This window comes from Cyclopterus lumpus, chromosome 16 (assembly GCF_009769545.1).
Source record: "Cyclopterus lumpus isolate fCycLum1 chromosome 16, fCycLum1.pri, whole genome shotgun sequence".
In the NCBI taxonomy this organism is placed as follows: domain Eukaryota; kingdom Metazoa; phylum Chordata; class Actinopteri; order Perciformes; family Cyclopteridae; genus Cyclopterus; species Cyclopterus lumpus.
The window spans coordinates 399,707-422,921 of NC_046981.1; the positions used below are offsets into that span (position 1 = coordinate 399,707).

The following is a 23,215-nucleotide window of genomic DNA, read 5'->3' on the forward strand; positions in this document are numbered from 1 at the left end:
GACGTTAAGGTTCCGAATAAAAGGTTTGTTCCCGTAGTCATGCCTTTGGTTGTTAGAATAATTTAAATTAAGCATTAAGAGCAACATGTTTGTGCATCTGCAGCCCAACGTGTCCAAAACCTTCAGTATCTCCCCCAGACCTGATCCAGAACCTTCAGTATCTCCCCAAGACCTGATCCAGAACCTTCAGTATCTCCCCCAGACCTGATACAAAACCTTCAGTATCTCCCCTAGACCTGATCCAAAACCTTCAGTAACTCCCCTAGACCTGATCCAAAACTTTCAGTTTCTCCCCCAGACCTGATCCAGAACCTTCAGTATCTCCCCAGACCTGATCCAGAACCTTCAGTATCTCCCCCAGACCTGATACAAAACCTTCAGTATCTCCCCCAGACCTGATCCAGAACCTTCAGTAACTCCCACAGACCTGATCCAAAACCTTCAGTATCTCCCCCAGACCTCCCCCAGACCTGATCCAAAACCTTCAGTATCTCCCCCAGACCTGATCCAGAACCTTCAGTATCTCCCCCAGACCTGATCCAAAACCTTCAGTATCTCCCCCAGACCTGATCCAAAACCTTCAGTATCTCCCCCAGACCTGATCCAGAACCTTCAGTATCTCCCCCAGACCTGATCCAGAACCTTCAGTATCTCCCCCAGACCTGATCCAGAACCTTCAGTATCTCCCCCAGACCTGATCAGGTGATAACGGTCTCTATAGCTTTAGAGACCGTTATCACCTGATCCCTGATCAGTGTCGCTAAGCTGATTAAACAGGAAGCACTTCAGGATATTTAGAAAACATTTTAATGGCAGATTTGAAGTAATGTCTCTTATTTTTAATACAAATCAATGTAATATTGAAATAAAGCGCTCTCATTGAAGGTCACAGCTGCCGTGTGATTGGTCCAGGGGCGTCAGTGGAACAGGAAGTCGTCATCGTGAACAGACCGGAGCTGCTGGCGCTGACGCCGCCGCCGGCGGGCAGGTAGGAAAGATGGAGGATCGGCAGCTGGACGGACCGACGGCGCCACATGCTGAGGGCAACACGGCCAGGAAATCAAACCCCGAGTACAAGTACACAAACAACTACAGAGAGACACAACTACAGAGACACAAACGACTACAGAGAGACACAACTACAGAGACACACAACTACAGAGACACACAACTACAGAGAGACACAACTACAGAGACACACAACTACAGAGACACAAACGACTACAGAGAGACACAAACGACTACAGAGACACAAACGACTACAGAGAGACACAAACGACTACAGAGACACAAACGACTACAGAGAGACACAAACGACTACAGAGACACACAACTACAGAGACACAAACGACTACAGAGAGACACAAACGACTACAGAGAGACACAACTACAGAGACACACAACTACAGAGACACACAACTACAGAGAGACACAAACGACTACAGAGACACAAACGACTACACAGTGTTGTGTAATCTTTGTGTGGTGTGTGTAGTCTTTGCGTGACGTAACCCCTAACCCGTTGACAAGTACAACACTACACAGGGTATTAGTACTACACTACACAGGGTATTAGTACTACACTACAGCAGGGTATTAGTACTACTACACAGGGTATTAGTACTACACTACAGCAGGGTATTAGTACTACTACACAGGGTATTAGTACTACACTACAGCAGGGTATTAGTACTACACTACAGCAGGGTATTAGTACTACTACACAGGGTATTAGTACTACACTACAGCAGGGTATTAGTACTACACTACAGCAGGGTATTAGTACTACTACACAGGGTATTAGTACTACACAGGGTATTAGTACTACACTACAGCAGGGTATTAGTACTACTACACAGGGTATTAGTACTACACTACAGCAGGGTATTAGTACTACACTACAGCAGGGTATTAGTACTACACTACAGCAGGGTATTAGTACTACTACACAGGGTATTAGTACTACACTACAGCAGGGTATTAGTACTACTACACAGGGTATTAGTACTACACTACAGCAGGGTATTAGTACTACTACACAGGGTATTAGTACTACACAGGGTATTAGTACTACACTACAGCAGGGTATTAGTACTACTACACAGGGTATTAGTACTACACTACAGCAGGGTATTAGTACTACACTACAGCAGGGTATTAGTACTACACTACAGCAGGGTATTAGTACTACTACACAGGGTATTAGTACTACACTACAGCAGGGTATTAGTACTACTACACAGGGTATTAGTACTACACTACAGCAGGGTATTAGTACTACTACACAGGGTATTAGTACTACACAGGGTATTAGTACTACACTACAGCAGGGTATTAGTACTACACTACAGCAGGGTATTAGTACTACACTACAGCAGGGTATTAGTACTACTACACAGGGTATTAGTACTACACAGGGTATTAGTACTACACTACAGCAGGGTATTAGTACTACTACACAGGGTATTAGTACTACACTACAGCAGGGTATTAGTACTACACTACAGCAGGGTATTAGTACTACTACACAGGGTATTAGTACTACACTACAGCAGGGTATTAGTACTACACTACAGCAGGGTATTAGTACTACTACACAGGGTATTAGTACAACACTACAGCAGGGTATTAGTACTACACTACAGCAGGGTATTAGTACTACTACACAGGGTATTAGTACTACTACTGCAGGGTATTAGTACTACTACTGCAGGGTATTAGTACTACACTACAGCAGGGTATTAGTACTACACTACAGCAGGGTGTTAGTACTACACAGGGTATTAGTACTACACAGGGTATTAGTACTACACTACAGCAGGGTATTAGTACTACACAGGGTATTAGTACTACACAGGGTATTAGTACTACACTACAGCAGGGTATTAGTACTACACTACAGCAGGGTATTAGTACTACTACACAGGGTATTAGTACAACACTACAGCAGGGTATTAGTACTACTACACAGGGTATTAGTACTACTACTGCAGGGTATTAGTACTACTACTGCAGGGTATTAGTACTACTACACAGGGTATTAGTACTACTACTGCAGGGTATTAGTACTACTACACAGGGTATTAGTACAACACTACAGCAGGGTATTAGTACTACACTACTGCAGGGTATTAGTACTACACTACAGCAGGGTATTAGTACTACTACACAGGGTATTAGTACTACTACTGCAGGGTATTAGTACTACTACTGCAGGGTATTAGTACTACTACACAGGGTATTAGTACTACTACTGCAGGGTATTAGTACTACTACACAGGGTATTAGTACTACTACTGCAGGGTATTAGTACTACACTACAGCAGGGTATTAGTACTACTACTGCAGGGTATTAGTACTACTACACAGGGTATTAGTACTACTACACAGGGTATTAGTACTACTACACAGGGTATTAGTACTACTACTGCAGGGTATTAGTACTACACTACAGCAGGGTATTAGTACTACTACAGCAGGGTATTAGTACTACTACACAGGGTATTAGTACAACACTACACAGGGTACTAGTACTACTACACAGGGTACTAGTACTACTACACAGGGTATTAGTACAACACTACACAGGGTATTAGTACTACTACTGCAGGGTATTAGTACTACTACTGCAGGGTATTAGTACTACTACACAGGGTACTAGTACTACTACACAGGGTATTAGTACAACACTACACAGGGTATTAGTACTAGTACACAGGGTATTAGTACTACTGCAGGGTATTAGTACTACACTACAGCAGGGTATTAGTACTACTACTGCAGGGTATTAGTACTACTGCAGGGTATTAGTACTACACTACTGCAGGGTATTAGTACTACACTACAGCAGGGTATTAGTACTACACTACACAGGGTATTAGTACTACTACACAGGGTATTAGTACTACTACACAGGGTATTAGTACTACTACACAGGGTATTAGTACTACTACACAGGGTACTAGTACTACTACACAGGGTATTAGTACAACACTACACAGGGTACTAGTACTACTACACAGGGTATTAGTACAACACTACACAGGGTATTAGTACTACTACTGCAGGGTATTAGTACTACTACACAGGGTACTAGTACTACTACACAGGGTATTAGTACAACACTACACAGGGTATTAGTACTACTACTGCAGGGTATTAGTACTACTACTGCAGGGTATTAGTACTACTACACAGGGTATTAGTACTACTACACAGGGTATTAGTACTACTACTGCAGGGTATTAGTACTACTACACAGGGTATTAGTACTAGTACACAGGGTATTAGTACTACTACACAGGGTATTAGTACTAGTACACAGGGTATTAGTACTACTACACAGGGTATTAGTACTACTACTGCAGGGTATTAGTACTACACTGCAGCAGGGTATTAGTACTACTACACAGGGCATTAGTACTACTACACAGGGTATTAGTACTACTACAGCAGGGTATTAGTACAACACTACACAGGGTATTAGTACTACTACACAGGGTATTAGTACTACTACACAGGGTATTAGTACAACACTACACAGGGTATTAGTACTACACTGCAGCAGGGTATTAGTACTACTACACAGGGTATTAGTACTACTACACAGGGTATTAGTACTACACTGCAGCAGGCTATTAGTACTACTACACAGGGTATTAGTACTACTACACAGGGTATTAGTACTACTACACAGGGTATTAGTACAACACTACACAGGGTATTAGTACTACACTGCAGCAGGGTATTAGTACTACTACACAGGGTATTAGTACTACTACACAGGGTATTAGTACTACTGCAGTAAAGGGAGGAACTAGGGTTCTTACTGTTCAGGAGAGTTGATGCTGTCTGGACTCAAAGGTTCCCTCTCCGGGGTTGTGTCCTCAGGCCAGACCTGAGCCACATGAGACCACGTCACAGATCTGAGTCCGCCTGCTGAGGCCACACGGGTATTTCAAAAAAATACATATATAATATAAATAAATAAATATGTATATAAAGAAAATACCTGGATACATATGTAATACAAACATATGTGTACATGTTATAACATCAGAATCTGGCCTTTGTTTGGTTTTCTCTTCTGTGATGGAGCTAACTAGGCTAGCAGTTTCCCCCTGCTTCCACTCTTTGTGCTAAGCTAGGCTAACGTCTGTGGGACTTCCTGTCCTTACCCGCGTCTCGCCCGCTCGCCGTGTGGCGACACGTCTCACACAGCTGCATGCTGATGTTCTCGATCTCCAGGTCCAGCTGCAAAGACACATCAGACTGAGCGTGAACTGGCTCACACGGGCCGAAGCCGGCGGCGTGTCCGCGTCCTCACCTGAGCGGTCCGAGTCTTCATCTGCCGGTTCGAGCGGCTCAGCCTCGCCCGGTACTCGTCCTCTCTTGTGGTCGCCGGCTGCTGCAGCTCGCCGCCGTGCCAACGCAGAAACTGCAAAGAGAGGAACCCACATGTGGGTGTCGTCCCCGAGGTCGGAGCCTCAGACGGACACACTGACCTTCGGCCCGAACAGCCAGCCGACGATGAAGAGGTTGCAGCAGAGGACGAGGACGCCGGTCACGCACAGCTGGACTGGAGGATTGTGGGCCGTCAGCAGCGATGCCGACAGTCCCGACACGCTGAACGCCGCCACGACAAACACACCCGGCGTCCGGACGCTCAGGGCCACCAGACAGCCCAGACCCTGAAGCAGAGACCGTCATAGTCCGACACATCAGCAGAGGTCGGCAGGTTCTAGGTAATCAGGTTCTAGGTCTGCAGGTTCTAGGTCGGCAGGTTCTAGGTCGGCAGGTTCTACGTAATCAGGTTCTAGGTCTGAAGGTTCTAGGTCGGCAGGTTCTACGTAATCAGGTTCTAGGTCGGCAGGTTCGAGGTCGGCAGGTTCTAGGTAATCAGGTTCTAGGTCTGCAGGTTCTAGGTAATCAGGTTCTAGGTCGGCAGGTTCTACGTAATCAGGTTCTAGGTCGGCAGGTTCTACGTAATCAGGTTCTAGGTCGGCAGGTTCTAGGTCGGCAGGTTCTAGGTCGGCAGGTTCTACGTAATCAGGTTCTAGGTCGGCAGGTTCTACGTAATCAGGTTCTAGGTCTGCAGGTTCTAGGTCGGCAGGTTCTAGGTCGGCAGGTTCTACGTAATCAGGTTCTAGGTCTGCAGGTTCTACGTAATCAGGTTCTAGGTCGGCAGGTTCTACGTAATCAGGTTCTAGGTCGGCAGGTTCTAGGTCGGCAGGTTCTACGTAATCAGGTTCTAGGTCGGCAGGTTCGAGGTCGGCAGGTTCGAGGTAATCAGGTTCTACGTAATCAGGTTCTAGGTCGGCAGGTTCTAGGTAATCAGGTTCTAGGTCGGCAGATTCTAGGTAATCAGGTTCTAGGTAATCAGGTTCTAGGTCGGCAGGTTCTAGGTAATCAGGTTCTAGGTCGGCAGGTTCTACGTAATCAGGTTCTAGGTAATCAGGTTCTAGGTCGGCAGGTTCTACGTAATCAGGTTCTAGGTCTGCAGGTTCTAGGTAATCAGGTTCTAGGTCTGCAGGTTCTAGGTCTGCAGGTTCTACGTAATCAGGTTCTAGGTCGCCAGGTTCTACGTAATCAGGTTCTAGGTCGGCAGGTTCTAGGTCGGCAGGTTCTAGGTAATCAGGTTCTAGGTCGGCAGGTTCTACGTAATCAGGTTCTAGGTCTGCAGGTTCTAGGTCGGCAGGTTCTAGGTAATCAGGTTCTAGGTCGGTAGGTTCTACGTAATCAGGTTCTAGGTCTGCAGGTTCTAGGTCTGCAGGTTCTAGGTCTGCAGGTTCTAGGTCTGCAGGTTATATGTCTGCAGGTTCTATGTCTGCAGGTTCCAGGTAATCAGGTTCTAGGTCGGCAGGTTCTAGGTCGGCAGGTTCTAGGTAATCAGGTTCTAGGTCGGCAGGTTCTACGTAATCAGGTTCTAGGTCTGCAGGTTCTAGGTCGGCAGGTTCTAGGTAATCAGGTTCTAGGTCGGTAGGTTCTACGTAATCAGGTTCTAGGTCTGCAGGTTCTAGGTCTGCAGGTTCTAGGTCTGCAGGTTCTATGTCTGCAGGTTGCAGGTAATCAAGTTCTAGGTCAGCAGGTTCTAGGTAATCAGGTTCTAGGTCGGCAGGTTCTACGTAATCAGGTTCTAGGTCTGCAGGTTCTAGGTCGGCAGGTTCTAGGTAATCAGGTTCTATGTCTGCAGGTTCTATGTCTGCAGGTTCTATGTCGGCAGGTTCCAGGTAATCAGGTTCTAGGTCGGCAGGTTCTAGGTCGGCAGGTTCTAGGTAATCAGGTTCTAGGTCGGCAGGTTCTACGTAATCAGGTTCTAGGTCTGCAGGTTCTAGGTCGGCAGGTTCTAGGTAATCAGGTTCTAGGTCGGTAGGTTCTACGTAATCAGGTTCTAGGTCTGCAGGTTCTAGGTCTGCAGGTTCTATGTCTGCAGGTTCTATGTCTGCAGGTTGCAGGTAATCAAGTTCTAGGTCAGCAGGTTCTAGGTAATCAGGTTCTAGGTAATCAGGTTCCAGTGGGTTCTGACCAGGAGAGCAGCTTTGTATCCGCAGGCGGCTGCGAGCCACAGCTGCATGTTGGAGCTGCTGCAGCGCTCAGAGAACATCTGGACCACCTCGTCCTGAGCAGAGATGCTCTGAGAGACAAGAGGTCAAAGGTCATTCATCCACTTCATACTTAAACTTAACTTCATTGTATATTTTAGTCAGTTGAAAATGAATTTATGAGATTAATTGTTCTGAGAAGAAAGTGGTCAAATAAATAAATGAACTCTTCTAGTTTAACTGTATGACGCTGATGTAAGGGACTCCCTCCTGTGGTCGGTACCTGAGGCCCGAGCTGCAGCACCACCCATCTGAGAGGGTCCAGGACCTGCCAGGTGCCCAGCAGCAGCAGGTCCGGCAGCAGCAGGAGGAGCAGCAGCGCGCAGGAGGCCGGCTCCTCCTTGATGCTGCAGAGCGAGTGAAGTCTCCAGGTCCGGAGGAAGAGCACGGAGAAGCTCCCCGTGAGCCCCAAGGACCCGGTCCACAGACGCACCTATGGAGGATCAGCATCTTAATATACTAGAAGGAGCATTATTAGACATCCATGATATGTGTTCGTCACTTTAATGGAGCAGCTGTGTTGATGATAATAAAATCAATAATCAGTAACCAACGTTCAAAGCAGTACAAAGGTCGTACAGCGAGTGCAGTACTCTTCATGAACTCACGGAGCAGAGCATCTCGGAGGACCAGAGGGACCACGAGGCTCCGTCCACCCCAGAGACCAGGACGGAGGAGGAGGACAGCAGGAGGCCCAGCAGCAGCAGCTCGTCATGGGCTCCGTCGCGCCGCCTAAAGATATTAATATAGAGCAGGATGTATTCATATCTAATGCATGCTTTCATGTTGACGGAGCTTTCGAATCACTACGTTTATGTGGTACTGCACACGTGTGCGTTTTGTATATTTGCATCTTAATTATTGTTAAAGTGAAACAAACCAGAAATGTGAATTATGAAGAAGCTGAAAGAGAAGTACTCATGTTTATGGCGGAGGACAGTGAGGAAGAGGATGGTCAGAGTGATGAAGATGGTCACAGCTGCAGCTGAGGACACCGTGCTGTACAGCAGGAAGCTGACGTGCTGCCGCTGCACGAGGACCAGAGTCCGGTCTCTGGCTGGTCCTGGACCTGTAGCAGCAAACGGTCAGCATCATCCTGATATTAATATCTTGAGGCGGCGCGACGGAGCCCATGATCAATGGGTTACTGTGACGGTCTGTGGTGCATTCAGGGTCTCACCTGGAAACTTCAGCAGCTCGTTCACCACCCGCAGCTGTAGGGTGGATGTACTGAAGTCTCCCACCAGCACGCCCCTGCTGCCTGAGGACACACTGCTGATCAATAATCAATATCAACACTGCTGCCTGAGGACACACTGCTGATCAATAATCAATAATATCAACACTGCTGCCTGAGGACACACTGCTGATCAATAATCAATAATATCAACACTGCTGCCTGAGGACACACTGCTGATCAGTAATCAATAATATCAACACTGCTGCCTGAGGACACACTGCTGATCAATAATCAATAATATCAACACTGCTGCCTGAGGACACACTGCTGATCAGTAATCAATAATCAAGCACCTTGAAACTGGATCAACTCGATGGACGTCATCCTCTCTCCGTGACGAAATAAAACTGGACCCTGAAACAACAAATATATATTCATAAAGATAAATAAACACACAAATATATGTGTGTATCACCAGTGTGTGTGTGTCTCAGGTGTGTGTGTGTGTCTCAGGTGTGTGTGTCTCAGGTGTGTGTGTGTGTGTGTCTCAGGTGTGTGTGTGTGTCTCAGGTGTGTGAGTGTGTGTGTCTCAGGTGTGTGTGTGTGTGTGTCTCAGGTGTGTGAGTCTCAGGTGTGTGTGTGTGTGTCTCAGGTGTGTGAGTCTCAGGTGTGTGTGTGTGTGTCTCAGGTGTGTGAGTGTGTGTGTCTCAGGTGTGTGTGTGTGTGTGTCTCAGGTGTGTGTGTGTGTGTGTGTCTCAGGTGTGTGAGTCTCAGGTGTGTGTGTGTGTGTGTGTCTCAGGTGTGAGTGTGTGTGTCTCAGGTGTGTGAGTGTGTGTGTCTCAGGTGTGTGAGTGTGTGTGTGTGTGTGTGTCTCAGGTGCGTGTGTGTGTGTCTCAGGTGTGTGAGTGTGTGTGTGTGGGTCTCAGGTGTGTGTGTGTGTGAGTGTGTGAGTGTGTGTGTGTCTCAGGTGTGTGTGTGTGTGTCTCAGGTGTGTGAGTGTGTGTGTGTGTGTCTCAGGTGTGTGACTCAGGTGTGTGAGTGTGTGTGTGTCTCAGGTGTGTGTGTGTGTGTCTCAGGTGTGTGTGTGTGTGTCTCAGGTGTGTGAGTGTGTGTGTGTCTCAGGTGTGTGTGTGTGTGTGTGTGGGTCTCAGGTGTGTGTGAGTGTGTGAGTGTGTGTGTGTCTCAGGTGTGTGTGTGTGTGTCTCAGGTGTGTGTGTGTGTGTGTCTCAGGTGTGTGAGTGTGTGTGTGTGTGTCTCAGGTGTGTGACTCAGGTGTGTGAGTGTGTGTGTCTCAGGTGTGTGTCTCAGGTGTGTGTGTGTGTGTGTGTGTGTGTCTCAGGTGTGTGTGTGTGTGTGTGTCTCAGGTGTGTGAGTGTGTGTGTCTCAGGTGTGTGTGTGTGTCTCAGGTGTGTGAGTGTGTGTGTGTCTCAGGTGTGTGAGTGTGTGTGTGTCTCAGGTGTGTGAGTGTGTGTGTCTCAGGTGTGTGTGTGTGTCTCAGGTGTGTGAGTGTGTGTGTGTCTCAGGTGTGTGAGTGTGTGTGTGTCTCAGGTGTGAACTCACCGTGACTCCTTCAAACTGCGTCTGCTTCACGGCCTCCAGCAGCGTCCTCTGAACTTCCTCCCTACTGACGCTCAGGTTCCTCTGGCTGCTGAACTTCTCTCTGGTCTTCACGGCGTCCATCACCTGGCTGAGCGCGCTGGCAGCAACCCAGACGGCGTCGTAGGCGAAGGTGTGGAGGGGGCTGACCTTTGACCCGTCCTGGAACACCTGTCTCAGATAGGAGTCCTGGTAATCCTGAGGAGTCTGCCGATAGAGAAGAAGAAACATTCACTGGGAGTGAGGTCGTGGTTAGAAGGTCACTGGGAGTGAGGTTGTGGTTAGGAGGTGACTGGGAGTGAGGTCGTGGTTAGAAGGTCACTGGGAGTGAGGTCGTGGTTAGAAGGTCACTGGGAGTGAGGTTGTGGTTAGGAGGTCACTGGGAGTGAGGTCGTGGTTAGAAGGTCACTGGGAGTGAGGTCGTGGTTAGAAGGTCACTGGGAGTGAGGTCGTGGTTAGGAGGTGACTGGGAGTGAGGTTGTGGTTAGAAGGTGACTGGGAGTGAGGTCGTGGTTAGAAGGTCACTGGGAGTGAGGTCGTGGTTAGGAGGTGACTGGGAGTGAGGTTGTGGTTAGAAGGTGACTGGGAGTGAGGTCGTGGTTAGGAGGTGACTGGGAGTGAGGTCGTGGTTAGAAGGTGACTGGGAGTGAGGTCGTGGTTAGAAGGTCACTGGGAGTGAGGTTGTGGTTAGGAGGTCACTGGGAGTGAGGTCGTGGTTAGGAGGTGACTGGGAGTGAGGTCGTGGTTAGAAGGTGACTGGGAGTGAGGTCGTGGTTAGAAGGTGACTGGGAGTGAGGTCGTGGTTAGAAGGTCACTGGGAGTGAGGTTGTGGTTAGGAGGTCACTGGGAGTGAGGTCGTGGTTAGAAGGTCACTGGGAGTGAGGTTGTGGTTAGGAGGTGACTGGGAGTGAGGTTGTGTTTAGAAGGTCACTGGGAGTGAGGTTGTGTTTAGAAGGTCACTGGGAGTGAGGTCGTGTTTAGAAGGTCACTGGGAGTGAGGTCGTGGTTAGGAGGTCACTGGGAGTGAGGTCGTGTTTAAGAGGTGACTGGGTGTGAGATTGTGGTTAGGAGGTCACTGGGAGTGAGGTCGTGGTTAGAAGGTCACTGGGAGTGAGGTCGTGGTTAGAAGGTCACTGGGAGTGAGGTCGTGGTTAGAAGGTCACTGGGAGTGAGGTCGTGGTTAGAAGGTCACTGGGAGTGAGGTCGTGGTTAGAAGGTCACTGGGAGTGAGGTTGTGGTTAGGAGGTCACTGGGAGTGAGGTCGTGGTTAGAAGGTCACTGGGAGTGAGGTCGTGGTTAGGAGGTGACTGGGAGTGAGGTTGTGGTTAGAAGGTGACTGGGAGTGAGGTCGTGGTTAGGAGGTGACTGGGAGTGAGGTCGTGGTTAGAAGGTGACTGGGAGTGAGGTCGTGGTTAGAAGGTGACTGGGAGTGAGGTCGTGGTTAGAAGGTGACTGGGAGTGAGGTCGTGGTTAGAAGGTCACTGGGAGTGAGGTCGTGGTTAGGAGGTGACTGGGAGTGAGGTCGTGGTTAGAAGGTGACTGGGAGTGAGGTCGTGGTTAGAATGTCACTTGGAGTGAGGTCGTGGTTAGAAGGTCACTGGGAGTGAGGTCGTGGTTAGAAGGTCACTGGGAGTGAGGTCGTGGTTAGAAGGTCACTGGGAGTGAGGTCGTGGTTAGAAGGTGACTGGGAGTGAGGTCGTGGTTAGAAGGTCACTGGGAGTGAGGTCGTGGTTAGGAGGTCACTGGGAGTGAGGTCGTGGTTAGGAGGTCACTGGGAGTGAGGTCGTGGTTAGGAGGTCACTTGGAGTGAGGTCGTGGTTAGGAGGTCACTGGGAGTGAGGTCGTGGTTAGGAGGTGACTGGGAGTGAGGTCGTGGTTAGGAGGTCACTGGGAGTGAGGTCGTGGTTAGGAGGTCACTGGGAGTGAGGTCGTGGTTAGGAGGTCACTGGGAGTGAGGTCGTGGTTAGAAGGTGACTGGGAGTGAGGTCGTGGTTAGGAGGTCACTGGGAGTGAGGTCGTGGTTAGGAGGTCACTGGGAGTGAGGTCGTGGTTAGGAGGTCACTTGGAGTGAGGTCGTGGTTAGGAGGTCACTGACCCGTCCAGATATTCCCGGTGTGTCCGTGTTGCCGAGCGCTCTCGTCTGCAGTCTGATGGATCCTTCGGCAGCCGTCAGCAGGCTGGAGGCCGAACAGCCAGAACCCTCCAGCCTCCATCCGGCTGTTCCTCCATCAACAACCACCCACTGGTACCGAGCGCCGAACATGTTCAGCCTGTAGGCCTGAAACACACCACAGCTGCTTCACTGTAGGCCTGAAACACACCACAGCTGCTTCACTGTAGGCCTGAAACACATCACAGCTGCTTCACTGTAGGCCTGAAACACACCACAGCTGCTTCACTGTAGGCCTGAAACACACCACAGCTGCTTCACTGTAGGCCTGAAACACACCACAGCTGCTTCACTGTAGGCCTGAAACACACCACAGCTGCAATAATCTTTGTATAATCCAACAACAAAGGGATCTGTATCTTAATATGAATGATCAATAATATCAGACAGGTACATGTAGAGACTTACACAGCATAACACCGAGGACACAGACTCCTCCTCCAACTGGCCGATGACGATACGAACATCCTGTTCCTGTAAACCAAGCAGTAGCAGTGGGAAGGTGGACCCCAAGAGGTCCTTCCGGTCCTGAACTAAACTAAATGTGCTCTGGACCTTCTGGTCCTGAACTAAATGTGCTCTGGACCTTCAGCCTCCTCAAGCTGCTGCAGACGTCTTCAGAGAGACTTTCCGACGACACCACGTGAACGTCGGCCTTCAGCAGCTGCCGGCTCAGGTCCTTCTTCATCTGGATCAGAATACAGAAGAGATGGAGGATGAAGGTGGTGCTGAAGGACAAACTAGGACAGGTGAATGAAGCATCACCTCTGAGAGCCTGGGCCCCTCCTGAGTGATCACACCGACTCTGGTCCACCTGAAGCGCTGCAGCAGCTTCACGGTAGCCTGATTCAGAGCTCGGTCCGGCGGTACCGTGCTGAACAAGTTCCCGTTCCACTTCCTGTTGGACAGGCTTGGGGGCGAGGCTGAGAAAGACACCTGAGACATCACAGGAAGCACCTCAAAGTTACCTGAAGTCCTCTGCGGTTGAGGAAAGAGGAGGAACGGTTGAGGAAAGACGAGGAACAGTTGAGGAAAGAGGAGGAACGGTTGAGGAAAGAGGAGGAACGTTTGAGGAAAGAGGAGGAACAGTTGAGGAAAGACGAGGAACGGTTGAGGAAAGAGGAGGAACGGTTGAGGAAAGAGGAACAGTTGAGGAAAGGAGGAACGGTTGAGGAAAGAGGAGGAACGGTTGAGGAAAGAGGAACAGTTGAGGAAAGGAGGAACGGTTGAGGAAAGAGGAGGAACGGTTGAGGAAAGACGAGGAACGGTTGAGGAAAGAGGAGGAACGGTTGAGGAAAGAGGAGGAACGGTTGAGGAAAGAGGAGGAACGTTTGAGGAAAGAGGAGGAACAGTTGAGGAAAGACGAGGAACAGTTGAGGAAAGACGAGGAACGGTTGAGGAAAGGGGAGGAACGGGTGAGGAAAGAGGAACAGTTGAGGAAAGAAGAGGAACGTTTGAGGAAAGAGGAGGAACAGTTGAGGAAAGACGAGGAACGTTTGAGGAAAGAGGAGGAACAGTTGAGGAAAGACGAGGAACGGTTGAGGAAAGACGAGGAACGGTTGAGGAAAGAGGAGGAACGTTTGAGGAAAGAGGAGGAACGGTTGAGGAAAGGGGAGGAACGGGTGAGGAAAGAGGAACAGTTGAGGAAAGAAGAGGAACGTTTGAGGAAAGAGGAGGAACAGTTGAGGAAAGACGAGGAACAGTTGAGGAAAGACGAGGAACAGTTGTGGAAAGAAGAGGAAAGAGGAGGAACGTTTGAGGAAAGAGGAGGAACGGTTGAGGAAAGGAGGAACGGTTGAGGAAAGACGAGGAACAGTTGAGGAAAGAGGAGGAACGGTTGAGGAAAGAGGAGGAACGGTTGAGGAAAGAGGAGGAACAGTTGAGGAAAGACGAGGAACGGTTGAGGAAAGGGGAGGAACGGGTGAGGAAAGAGGAACAGTTGAGGAAAGAAGAGGAACGTTTGAGGAAAGAGGAGGAACAGTTGAGGAAAGACGAGGAACAGTTGAGGAAAGACGAGGAACAGTTGAGGAAAGAGGAGGAACGGTTGAGGAAAGAGGAGGAACGTTTGAGGAAAGAGGAGGAACAGTTGAGGAAAGACGAGGAACAGTTGAGGAAAGACGAGGAACGGTTGAGGAAAGGGGAGGAACGGGTGAGGAAAGAGGAACAGTTGAGGAAAGAAGAGGAACGTTTGAGGAAAGAGGAGGAACAGTTGAGGAAAGACGAGGAACGTTTGAGGAAAGAGGAGGAACAGTTGAGGAAAGACGAGGAACGGTTGAGGAAAGACGAGGAACGGTTGAGGAAAGAGGAGGAACGTTTGAGGAAAGAGGAGGAACGGTTGAGGAAAGGGGAGGAACGGGTGAGGAAAGAGGAACAGTTGAGGAAAGAAGAGGAACGTTTGAGGAAAGAGGAGGAACAGTTGAGGAAAGACGAGGAACAGTTGAGGAAAGACGAGGAACAGTTGTGGAAAGAAGAGGAAAGAGGAGGAACGTTTGAGGAAAGAGGAGGAACGGTTGAGGAAAGGAGGAACGGTTGAGGAAAGAGGAGGAATGGTTGAGGAAAGAGGAAGAATGGTTGAGGAAAGAGGAAGAATGGTTGAGGAAAGAGGAACAGTTGAGGAAAGAGGAGGAACGGTTGAGGAAAGAGGAACAGTTGAGAAAAGGAGGAACGGTTGAGGAAAGAGGAGGAACGGTTGAGGAACGGTTGAGGAAAGGGGAGGAACGGTTGAGGAAAGGGGAGGAACGGGAAAGAGGAGGAACAGTTGAGGAAAGAGGAACGTTTGAGGAAAGAGGAGGAACGTTTGAGGAAAGAGGAACGTTTGAGGAAAGAGGAACGGTTAAGGAAAGAGGAGGAACGGTTGAGGAAAGAGGAACGGTTAAGGAAAGAGGAGGAACGGTTGAGGAAAGAGGAGGAACGTTTGAGGAAAGAGGAACGTTTGAGGAAAGAGGAGGAATGTTTGAGGAAAGAGGAGGAACTGTTGAAGAAAGAGGAGGAACGGTTGAGGAAAGAGGAACGTTTGAGGAAAGAGGAACGGTTAAGGAAAGAGGAGGAACGGTTGAGGAAAGAGGAACGGTTAAGGAAAGAGGAGGAACGGTTGAGGAAAGAGGAGGAACGTTTGAGGAAAGAGGAACGTTTGAGGAAAGAGGAGGAATGTTTGAGGAAAGAGGAGGAACTGTTGAAGAAAGAGGAGGAACGGTTGAGGAAAGAGGAGGAACATTTGAGGAAAGAGGAGCGGTTGAGGAAACAAGAGGAACAGTTGAGGAAAGAGGAGGAACATTTGAGGAAAGAGGAGCGGTTGAGGAAACAAGAGGAACAGTTGAGGAAAGAGGAGGAACGGTTGAGGAAAGAAAAGGAACGTTTGAGGAAAGAGGAGGAACGGTTGAGGAAAGAGGAGGAACGGGAAAGAGGAGGAACGGGAAAGAGGAGGAACGGTTGAAGAAAGAGGAAAGAGGAGGAACAGTTGAGGAAAGAGGAACGTTTGAGGAAAGAGGAGGAACGTTTGAGGAAAGAGGAACGTTTGAGGAAAGAGGAACGGTTAAGGAAAGAGGAGGAACGGTTGAGGAAAGAGGAACGGTTAAGGAAAGAGGAGGAACGGTTGAGGAAAGAGGAACGGTTAAGGAAAGAGGAGGAACGGTTGAGGTAAGAGGAGGAACGTTTGAGGAAAGAGGAACGTTTGAGGAAAGAGGAGGAATGTTTAAGGAAAGAGGAGGAACTGTTGAAGAAAGAGGAGGAACGGTTGAGGAAAGAGGAGGAACAGTTGAGGAAAGAGGAGGAACATTTGAGGAAAGAGGAGCGGTTGAGGAAACAAGAGGAACAGTTGAGGAAAGAGGAGGAACGGTTGAGGAAAGAAAAGGAACGTTTGAGGAAAGAGGAGGAACGGTTGAGGAAAGAGGAGGAACGGGAAAGAGGAGGAACGGGAAAGAGGAGGAACAGTTGAGGAAAGAGGAACGTTTGAGGAAAGAGGAGGAACGTTTGAGGAAAGAGGAACGTTTGAGGAAAGAGGAACGGTTAAGGAAAGAGGAGGAACGGTTGAGGAAAGAGGAACGTTTGAGGAAAGAGGAGGAATGTTTGAGGAAAGAGGAGGAACTGTTGAGGAAAGAGGAGGAACTGTTGAGGAAAGAGGAGGAACTGTTGAGGAAAGAGGAGCGGTTGAGGAAACAAGAGGAACATTTGAGGAAAGAAGAGGAACGGTTGAGGAAAGAGGAACATTTGAGGAAAGAGGAGGAACGGTTGAGGAAAGAGGAGAAACGGGAAAGAGGAGGAACGGTTGAGGAAAGAGGAAAGAGGAGGAACAGTTGAGGAAAGAGGAACGTTTGAGGAAAGAGGAACGGTTAAGGAAAGAGGAGGAACAGTTGAGGAAAGAGGAACATTTGAAAGAGGAGGAACGTTTGAGGAAAGAGGAACGTTTGATGAAAGAGGAACGGTTGAGGAAAGAGGAACGTTTGAGGAAAGAGGAGGAACGTTTGAGGAAAGAGGAACGTTTGATGAAAGAGGAACGGTTAAGGAAAGAGGAGGAACGGTTGAGGAAAGAGGAACGTTTGAGGAAAGAGGAGGAATGTTTGAGGAAAGAGGAGGAACTGTTGAGGAAAGAGGAGGAACGGTTGAGGAAAGAGGAGCGGTTGAGGAAACAAGAGGAACAGTTGAGGAAAGAAGAGGAACGGTTGAGGAAAGAGGAGGAACTGTTGAGGAAAGAGGAGGAACTGTTGAGGAAAGAGGAGGAACATTTGAGGAAAGAGGAGGAACATTTGAGGAAAGAGGAGCGGTTGAGGAAACAAGAGGAACAGTTGAGGAAAGAAGAGGAACGGTTGAGGAAAGAAGAGGAACAGTTGAGGAATGAAGAGGAACGGTTGAGGAAACAAGAGGAACAGTTGAGGAAAGAAGAGGAACGGTTGAGGAAAGAGGAGGAACATTTGAGGAAAGAGGAGCGGTTGAGGAAACAAGAGGAACAGTTGAGGAAAGAAGAGGAACGGTTGAGGAAAGAAGAGGAACGGTTGAGGAAAGAGGAACAGTTGAGGAAAGAGGAGGAACGGTTGAGGAAAGAGGAATGTTTGAGGAAAGAGGAGGGATGTTTGAGGAAAGAGGAGGAACGTTTGAGGAAAGAGGAGGAACGTTTGAGGAAAGAGGAGGAACGGTTGAGGAAAGAGGAACGTTTGAGGAAAGGAACGGTTGAGGAAAGAGGAACGGTTGAGGAAAGAGGAACGGTTGAGGAAAGAGGAGGAACGGTTGAGGAAAGAGGAACAGTTGAGGAAAGAGGAATGTTTGAGGAAAGAGGAGGGATGTTTGAGGAAAGAGGAGGAACGTTTGAGGAAAGAGGAGGAACGGTTGAGGAAAGAGGAGGAACGGTTGAGGAAAGAGGAACGGTTGAGGAAAGAGGAGGAACGGTTGAGGAAAGAAGAGGAACGGTTGAGGAAAGAGGAGGAACGGTTGAGGAAAGAGGAACGGTTGAGGAAAGAGGAGGAACGGTTGAGGAAAGAAGAGGAACGGTTGAGGAAAGAGGAGCAATGTTTGAGGTTTGAGGAAACTAGGTGAAGTGGACTAGGTGAAGTGGACCGACTGTGTACCTGCAGCAGGTTGAGAGCCGGCAGAGAACGAGCGATGAGCGCCCTCACAGAAGGACACGCCCCTCCAAACAGCAGCAGGTAGTCTGGCCCCGCCCACAAGGCGTCAAACAGGGCTTTGAGGGATTCAGCCGGGTCACACTGTGAGGTCAAGGACATGAATTCAATTCAATTTATTTTGTATAGCCCAATATCACAAATTTGCCTCAGAGGGCTTTACAATCTGTACACATACGACATCCCTGACCTTTGACCTCACATCGGATCAAGAAAAACTCCCTAAAAATAACCTTTGACAGGGAAAAAAGGGAAGAAACCTTCAGGAGAGCAACAGAGGAGGATCCCTCTCCCCGGATGGACAGATGAATAGATGTCATGTGACCAGATGAACAGAGTTACAGAGTTACATAAACACATTACATGAATATGACAATGTATGAATGGAACTCCAATCCATGAAACAGAAGGAGGTAGAGAGGAGGGGGGGCGGGGCATCAGCAGGGCCAACGCGGGAGGCCGGCTCACCAGGCATCAGACACCTTCAGGTCCAATGGACCCTATGAGACGTGAAGTCACAAAGACTCCGGGGAGGAAGCAGAGTTAATAAGGTGCAATGGAGAGATGTAAATTCATCCATAAGGAGTGAGAGAAGAGGAGATAGGTGCTCAGTGTATCCTAATTTTAAATGTGATTCTTGATTTTACAGGGAGCCAGTGCAGAGCAGCTAATACAGGAGTCATGTGATCTCTTTTCTTAGTTTTTGTGAGTACACAAGCTGCAGCATTCTGGATCAACTGGAGGGATTTAAGAGACTTATTAGAGCAGTCTGATAATAAGGAGTTGCAGTAATCTAGTCTGGAAGTAACAAACGCGTGAACCAGCTTTTCTGCATCTTTTTGAGACAAGATGTGCCTGATTTTTGAAATGTTACGTAGATGATAAAATGCAATCCTTGAGATTTGCTTAACGTGGAGTTAAAGGACAAGTCTCGGTCAAAGATAACTAGAGATTCTTTACAGTGGTGTTGGATGCCAGGGCAATGCCATCTACAGAAACCACCAGATAATTGATCTCTGAGGTGTTCAGGGCCTAGTAAAATAACTTCAGTTTTGTCTGAGTTTAACATCAGGAAGTTGCAGGTCATCCATGTTTTTATGTCTTTAAGACATTCTTGAATTTTAGCGAGCTGGTTGGTCTCCTCTGGTTTGATCCATAGATATAATTGAGTATCGTCTGCATAGCAATGAAAGTTTATGCAGTGTTTCCTGATAATATTGCCCAAAGGAAGCATATATAAGGTAAATAAAATTGGTCCAAGCACAGAACCTTGTGGAACTCCATGATTAACGTTGGTGGTCATTGAGGCTTCATCGTTTACAAATACAAACTGAGATCGATCTGATAAATAGGATTTAAACCAACTTAGTGCGGTACCTGAAATGCCAATCGACTGATCCAGTCTCTGTAATAGGATGTCATGATCAATGGTGTCGAACGCAGCACTAAGGTCTAATAATACCAGTACAGAGATGAGTCCTTTATCTGATGCAATTAGGAGGTCATTTGTAATTTTCACCAGTGCTGTCTCTGTGCTGTGGTGTTTTCTAAATCCTGACTGAAACTCCTCAAATAAACTATTCTGATGTAGAAAGTCACTCAACTGATTTACGACTACTTTCTCAAGGATCTTAGAGAGGAAGGGAAGGTTAGAGATCGGTCTGTAGTTAGCCAACACCTCTGGATTAAGAGTGGGCTTTTTCAGGAGAGGTTTAATTACAGCTACTTTGAAGGAATGTGGTACATGGCCTGTTAGCAAAGACACATTAACAATATCCAGCAGAGAGGTGCCAATTAAAGGCAACACGTCTTTAAGCAGCCTCGTTGGGATGGGGTCTAAGAGACAGGTAGACGGTTTAGAAGTAGAAACCGTTGAGGACAATTGGTCTAGGTTAATGGGAGAAAAACTATCCAAATATACACCAGGGCATACGGCCGTTTCCAAGGCCACTCCTCTTGATGACAGATCGGCAGTAGTTGAGGGCAAGAGATCATCAATCTTGCCTCTAATAGTTCAAATCTTTTCATTGAAGAAGTTCATGAAGTCATTACTACTGAGGTCTATAGGAATACACGGCTCCACAGAGCTGTGACTCTCTGTCAGCCTGGCTACAGTGCTAAAGAGAACCCTGGGGTTGTTCTTATTTTTCTCTATTACTGATGAGTAATAGGCTGCTCTGGCATTACGGAGAGCCTTTTTATATGTTTTAAGACTATCTCTCCAAACTAAGCGTGATTCTTCCAGATTGGTGGAACGCCATATGCTTTCGAGCTTTCGTGAAGTTTGCTTTAGGTCGCGGGTCTGAGGGTTCTACCAGGGAGCAAACCTCCTTTGCCTCACTGTCTTTTTCTTCAGTGGGGCTATCGAGTCTAGTGTCATTCTCAGTGAGCCTGTAGCACTATTGACAATATGATCAATCTGGGACGGACTAAAGTTAGCACAGGAGTCCTCCGTCACATTGAGACGTGGTATTGAATCAAATGCAGAAGGAATCTCTTCTTTAAATGTAGCTACAGCACTGTCAGTTAGACATCTGGTGTAGAAACTTTTGACTAACGGTGTATACTCCGGGAGTATAAACTCAAAAGTTATGAGGTAATGGTCTGACAGAAGAGGGTTCTGTGGGAAGACCTCCAAATGCTCAATGTCAATGCCATATGTAAGAACAAGGTGGAGGGTGTGGCCAAAGCAGTGAGTGGGTTTCTGTACTCTGACAGAAGCCAATCGAGTCCAACAATGAGATAAATGCAGTACTAAGGTACATGTTGTACTTTCTACTGTACTACATCTCAGAGGTACATGTACTTTATACTGTACTACATCTCAGAGGTACATGTTGTACTTTCTACTGTACTACATCTCAGAGGTACATGTTGTACTTTCTACTGTACTACACCTCAGAGGTACATGTTGTACTTTCTACTGTACTACATCTCAGAAGTACATGTTGTACTTTCTACTGTACTACATCTCAGAGGTACATGTTGTACTTTCTACTGTACTACATCTCAGAAGTACATGTTGTACTTTCTACTGTACTACACCTCAGAGGTACATGTTGTACTTTCTACTGTACTACATCTCAGAGGTACATGTTGTACTTTCTACTGTACTACATCTCAGAAGTACATGTTGTACTTTCTACTGTACTACACCTCAGAGGTACATGTTGTACTTTCTACTGTACTACATCTCAGAAGTACATGTTGTACTTTCTACTGTACTACATCTCAGAGGTACATGTTGTACTTTCTACTGTACTACATCTCAGAAGTACATGTTGTACTTTCTACTGTACTACATCTCAGAAGTACATGTTGTACTTTCTACTGTACTACATCTCAGAAGTACATGTTGTACTGTTACTACATTTATCGGACAGCTTTAGGGGTGAATAATAAGGAAGTATTATTGTAGATTAAACTACTAGTATATAAAGTAATCAATAATAACATTATGATGCATCGTGAGTAAAAGACTTGGGAACAGAGTATTTCTCCACTGTGGTATTAGTACTTCTACTGCAGTAAAGGAGTACTTCATCATCACAGTCCTGGTAAAATTCACACAGACCTCAGACTCCGGGGGACCGAGTCCCAGGTGACGCACCTGCGAGTCCAGCAGCTGGAGCTGGATCTCGTAGTTCCCCAGTGGGGGCGGTTGTCTCTTCAGGTCCTGCAAAGCCAGCCGGACCGCCGGGGCCACGTCGGCCGTCAGGTTGTCCCCCCCTGGCATCATCCACAGCGCGGGTAGAGGGTGGCGGACCTGAGCCGGTACCGGGCCCACCAGGAGCCAGCAGACCGGCAGCAGCCTGAACACCTCCTCCATCTTCATCTGCTGAACCCGGTCCCTCTGCTGCTCCTGCAGGGACCCGTAATCCTCAGTAAGCAGCCGGGAGATAAGAAGGATCAACACGGACACCAGATGTCAGATCTGGGACCTCAGCAGACAGATCACCGTCACTAAGACCAGGTCCTGCTGCTCCTTTAGACCGTCACTAGACACCTCGCTAAGACCAGGTCCTGCTGCTCCTTTAGACCGTCACTACACACCTTGCTAAGACCAGGTCCTGCTGCTCCTTTAGACCGTCACTACACACCTCGCTAAGACCAGGTCCTGCTGCTCCTTTAGACCGTCACTACACACCTCGCTAAGACCAGGTCCTGCTGCTCCTTTAGACCGTCACTACACACCTCGCTAAGACCAGGTCCTGCTGCTCCTTTAGACCGTCACTACACACCTCGCTAAGACCAGGTCCTGCTGCTCCTTTAGACCGTCACTACACACCTCGCTAAGACCAGGTCCTGCTGCTCCTTTAGACCGTCACTACACACCTCGCTAAGACCAGGTCCTGCTGCTCCTTTAGACCGTCACTAGACACCTCGCTAAGACCAGGTCCTGTTGCTCCTTTAGACCGTCACTAGACACCTCGCTAAGACCAGGTCCTGCTGCTCCTTTAGACCGTCACTACACACCTCGCTAAGACCAGGTCCTGCTGCTCCTTTAGACCGTCACTACACACCTCGCTAAGACCAGGTCCTGTTGCTCCTATAGACCGTCACTACACACCTCGCTAAGACCAGGTCCTGCTGCTCCTTTAGACCGTCACTACACACCTCGCTAAGACCAGGTCCTGTTGCTCCTTTAGACCGTCACTACACACCTCGCTAAGACCAGGTCCTGTTGCTCCTTTAGACCGTCACTACACACCTCGCTAAGACCAGGTCCTGTTGCTCCTTTAGACCGTCACTACACACCTCGCTAAGACCAGGTCCTGTTGCTCCTTTAGACCGTCACTACACACCTCGCTAAGACCAGGTCCTGCTGCTCCTTTAGACCGTCACTACACACCTCGCTAACCTCGCTGTCTCACTTCCTGTTTACATCTTTAATTCTATCTCACTTCCTGTTTACATCTTTAATTCTGTCTCACTTCCTGTTTACATCTTTAATTCTATCTCACTTCCTGTTTACATCTTTAATTCTGTCTCACTTCCTGTTTACATCTTTAATTCTATCTCACTTCCTGTTTACATCTTTAATTCTGTCTCACTT

General features: G+C 48.0%; 1 protein-coding gene across 1 annotated transcript; it reads right to left on the reverse strand.

Annotated features, from left to right (window-relative positions):
* Nucleotides 1–869: 869 nt before the first annotated feature.
* On the reverse strand, nt 870–22,996 carry LOC117745867 (gamma-aminobutyric acid type B receptor subunit 2-like). Its single transcript, XM_034554447.1, has 19 exons — nt 22,260–22,996; nt 21,770–22,165; nt 18,106–18,243; nt 13,313–13,483; nt 13,134–13,235; nt 12,956–13,021; nt 12,473–12,655; nt 10,342–10,584; nt 9,135–9,195; nt 8,782–8,862; nt 8,520–8,670; nt 8,210–8,333; nt 7,825–8,034; nt 7,526–7,633; nt 5,505–5,690; nt 5,327–5,437; nt 5,178–5,253; nt 4,830–4,938; nt 870–1,037 (listed from the first exon to the last, which is right to left on the reverse strand). The coding sequence occupies exons 2-19, from the start codon at nt 21,992–21,994 to the stop codon at nt 887–889; spliced, it is 2,496 nt and encodes an 831-aa protein (XP_034410338.1). The 5' UTR covers nt 21,995–22,165; nt 22,260–22,996; the 3' UTR covers nt 870–886.
* Nucleotides 22,997–23,215: the final 219 nt, after the last annotated feature.

Coding starts and splice junctions, on each gene's coding strand:
- LOC117745867 (XM_034554447.1), bottom strand. CDS start 21,994: ATGAAGATGGAGGAGGTGTTCAGGCTGCTGCCGGTCTGCTGGCTCCTG. Junction 18,244..21,769: donor TCCAGCTGCTGGACTCGCAG/GTGCGTCACCTG, acceptor TTGACCTCACAG/TGTGACCCGGCTGAATCCCT. Junction 12,656..12,955: donor TGTCCTCGGTGTTATGCTGT/GTAAGTCTCTAC, acceptor GGTGTGTTTCAG/GCCTACAGGCTGAACATGTT.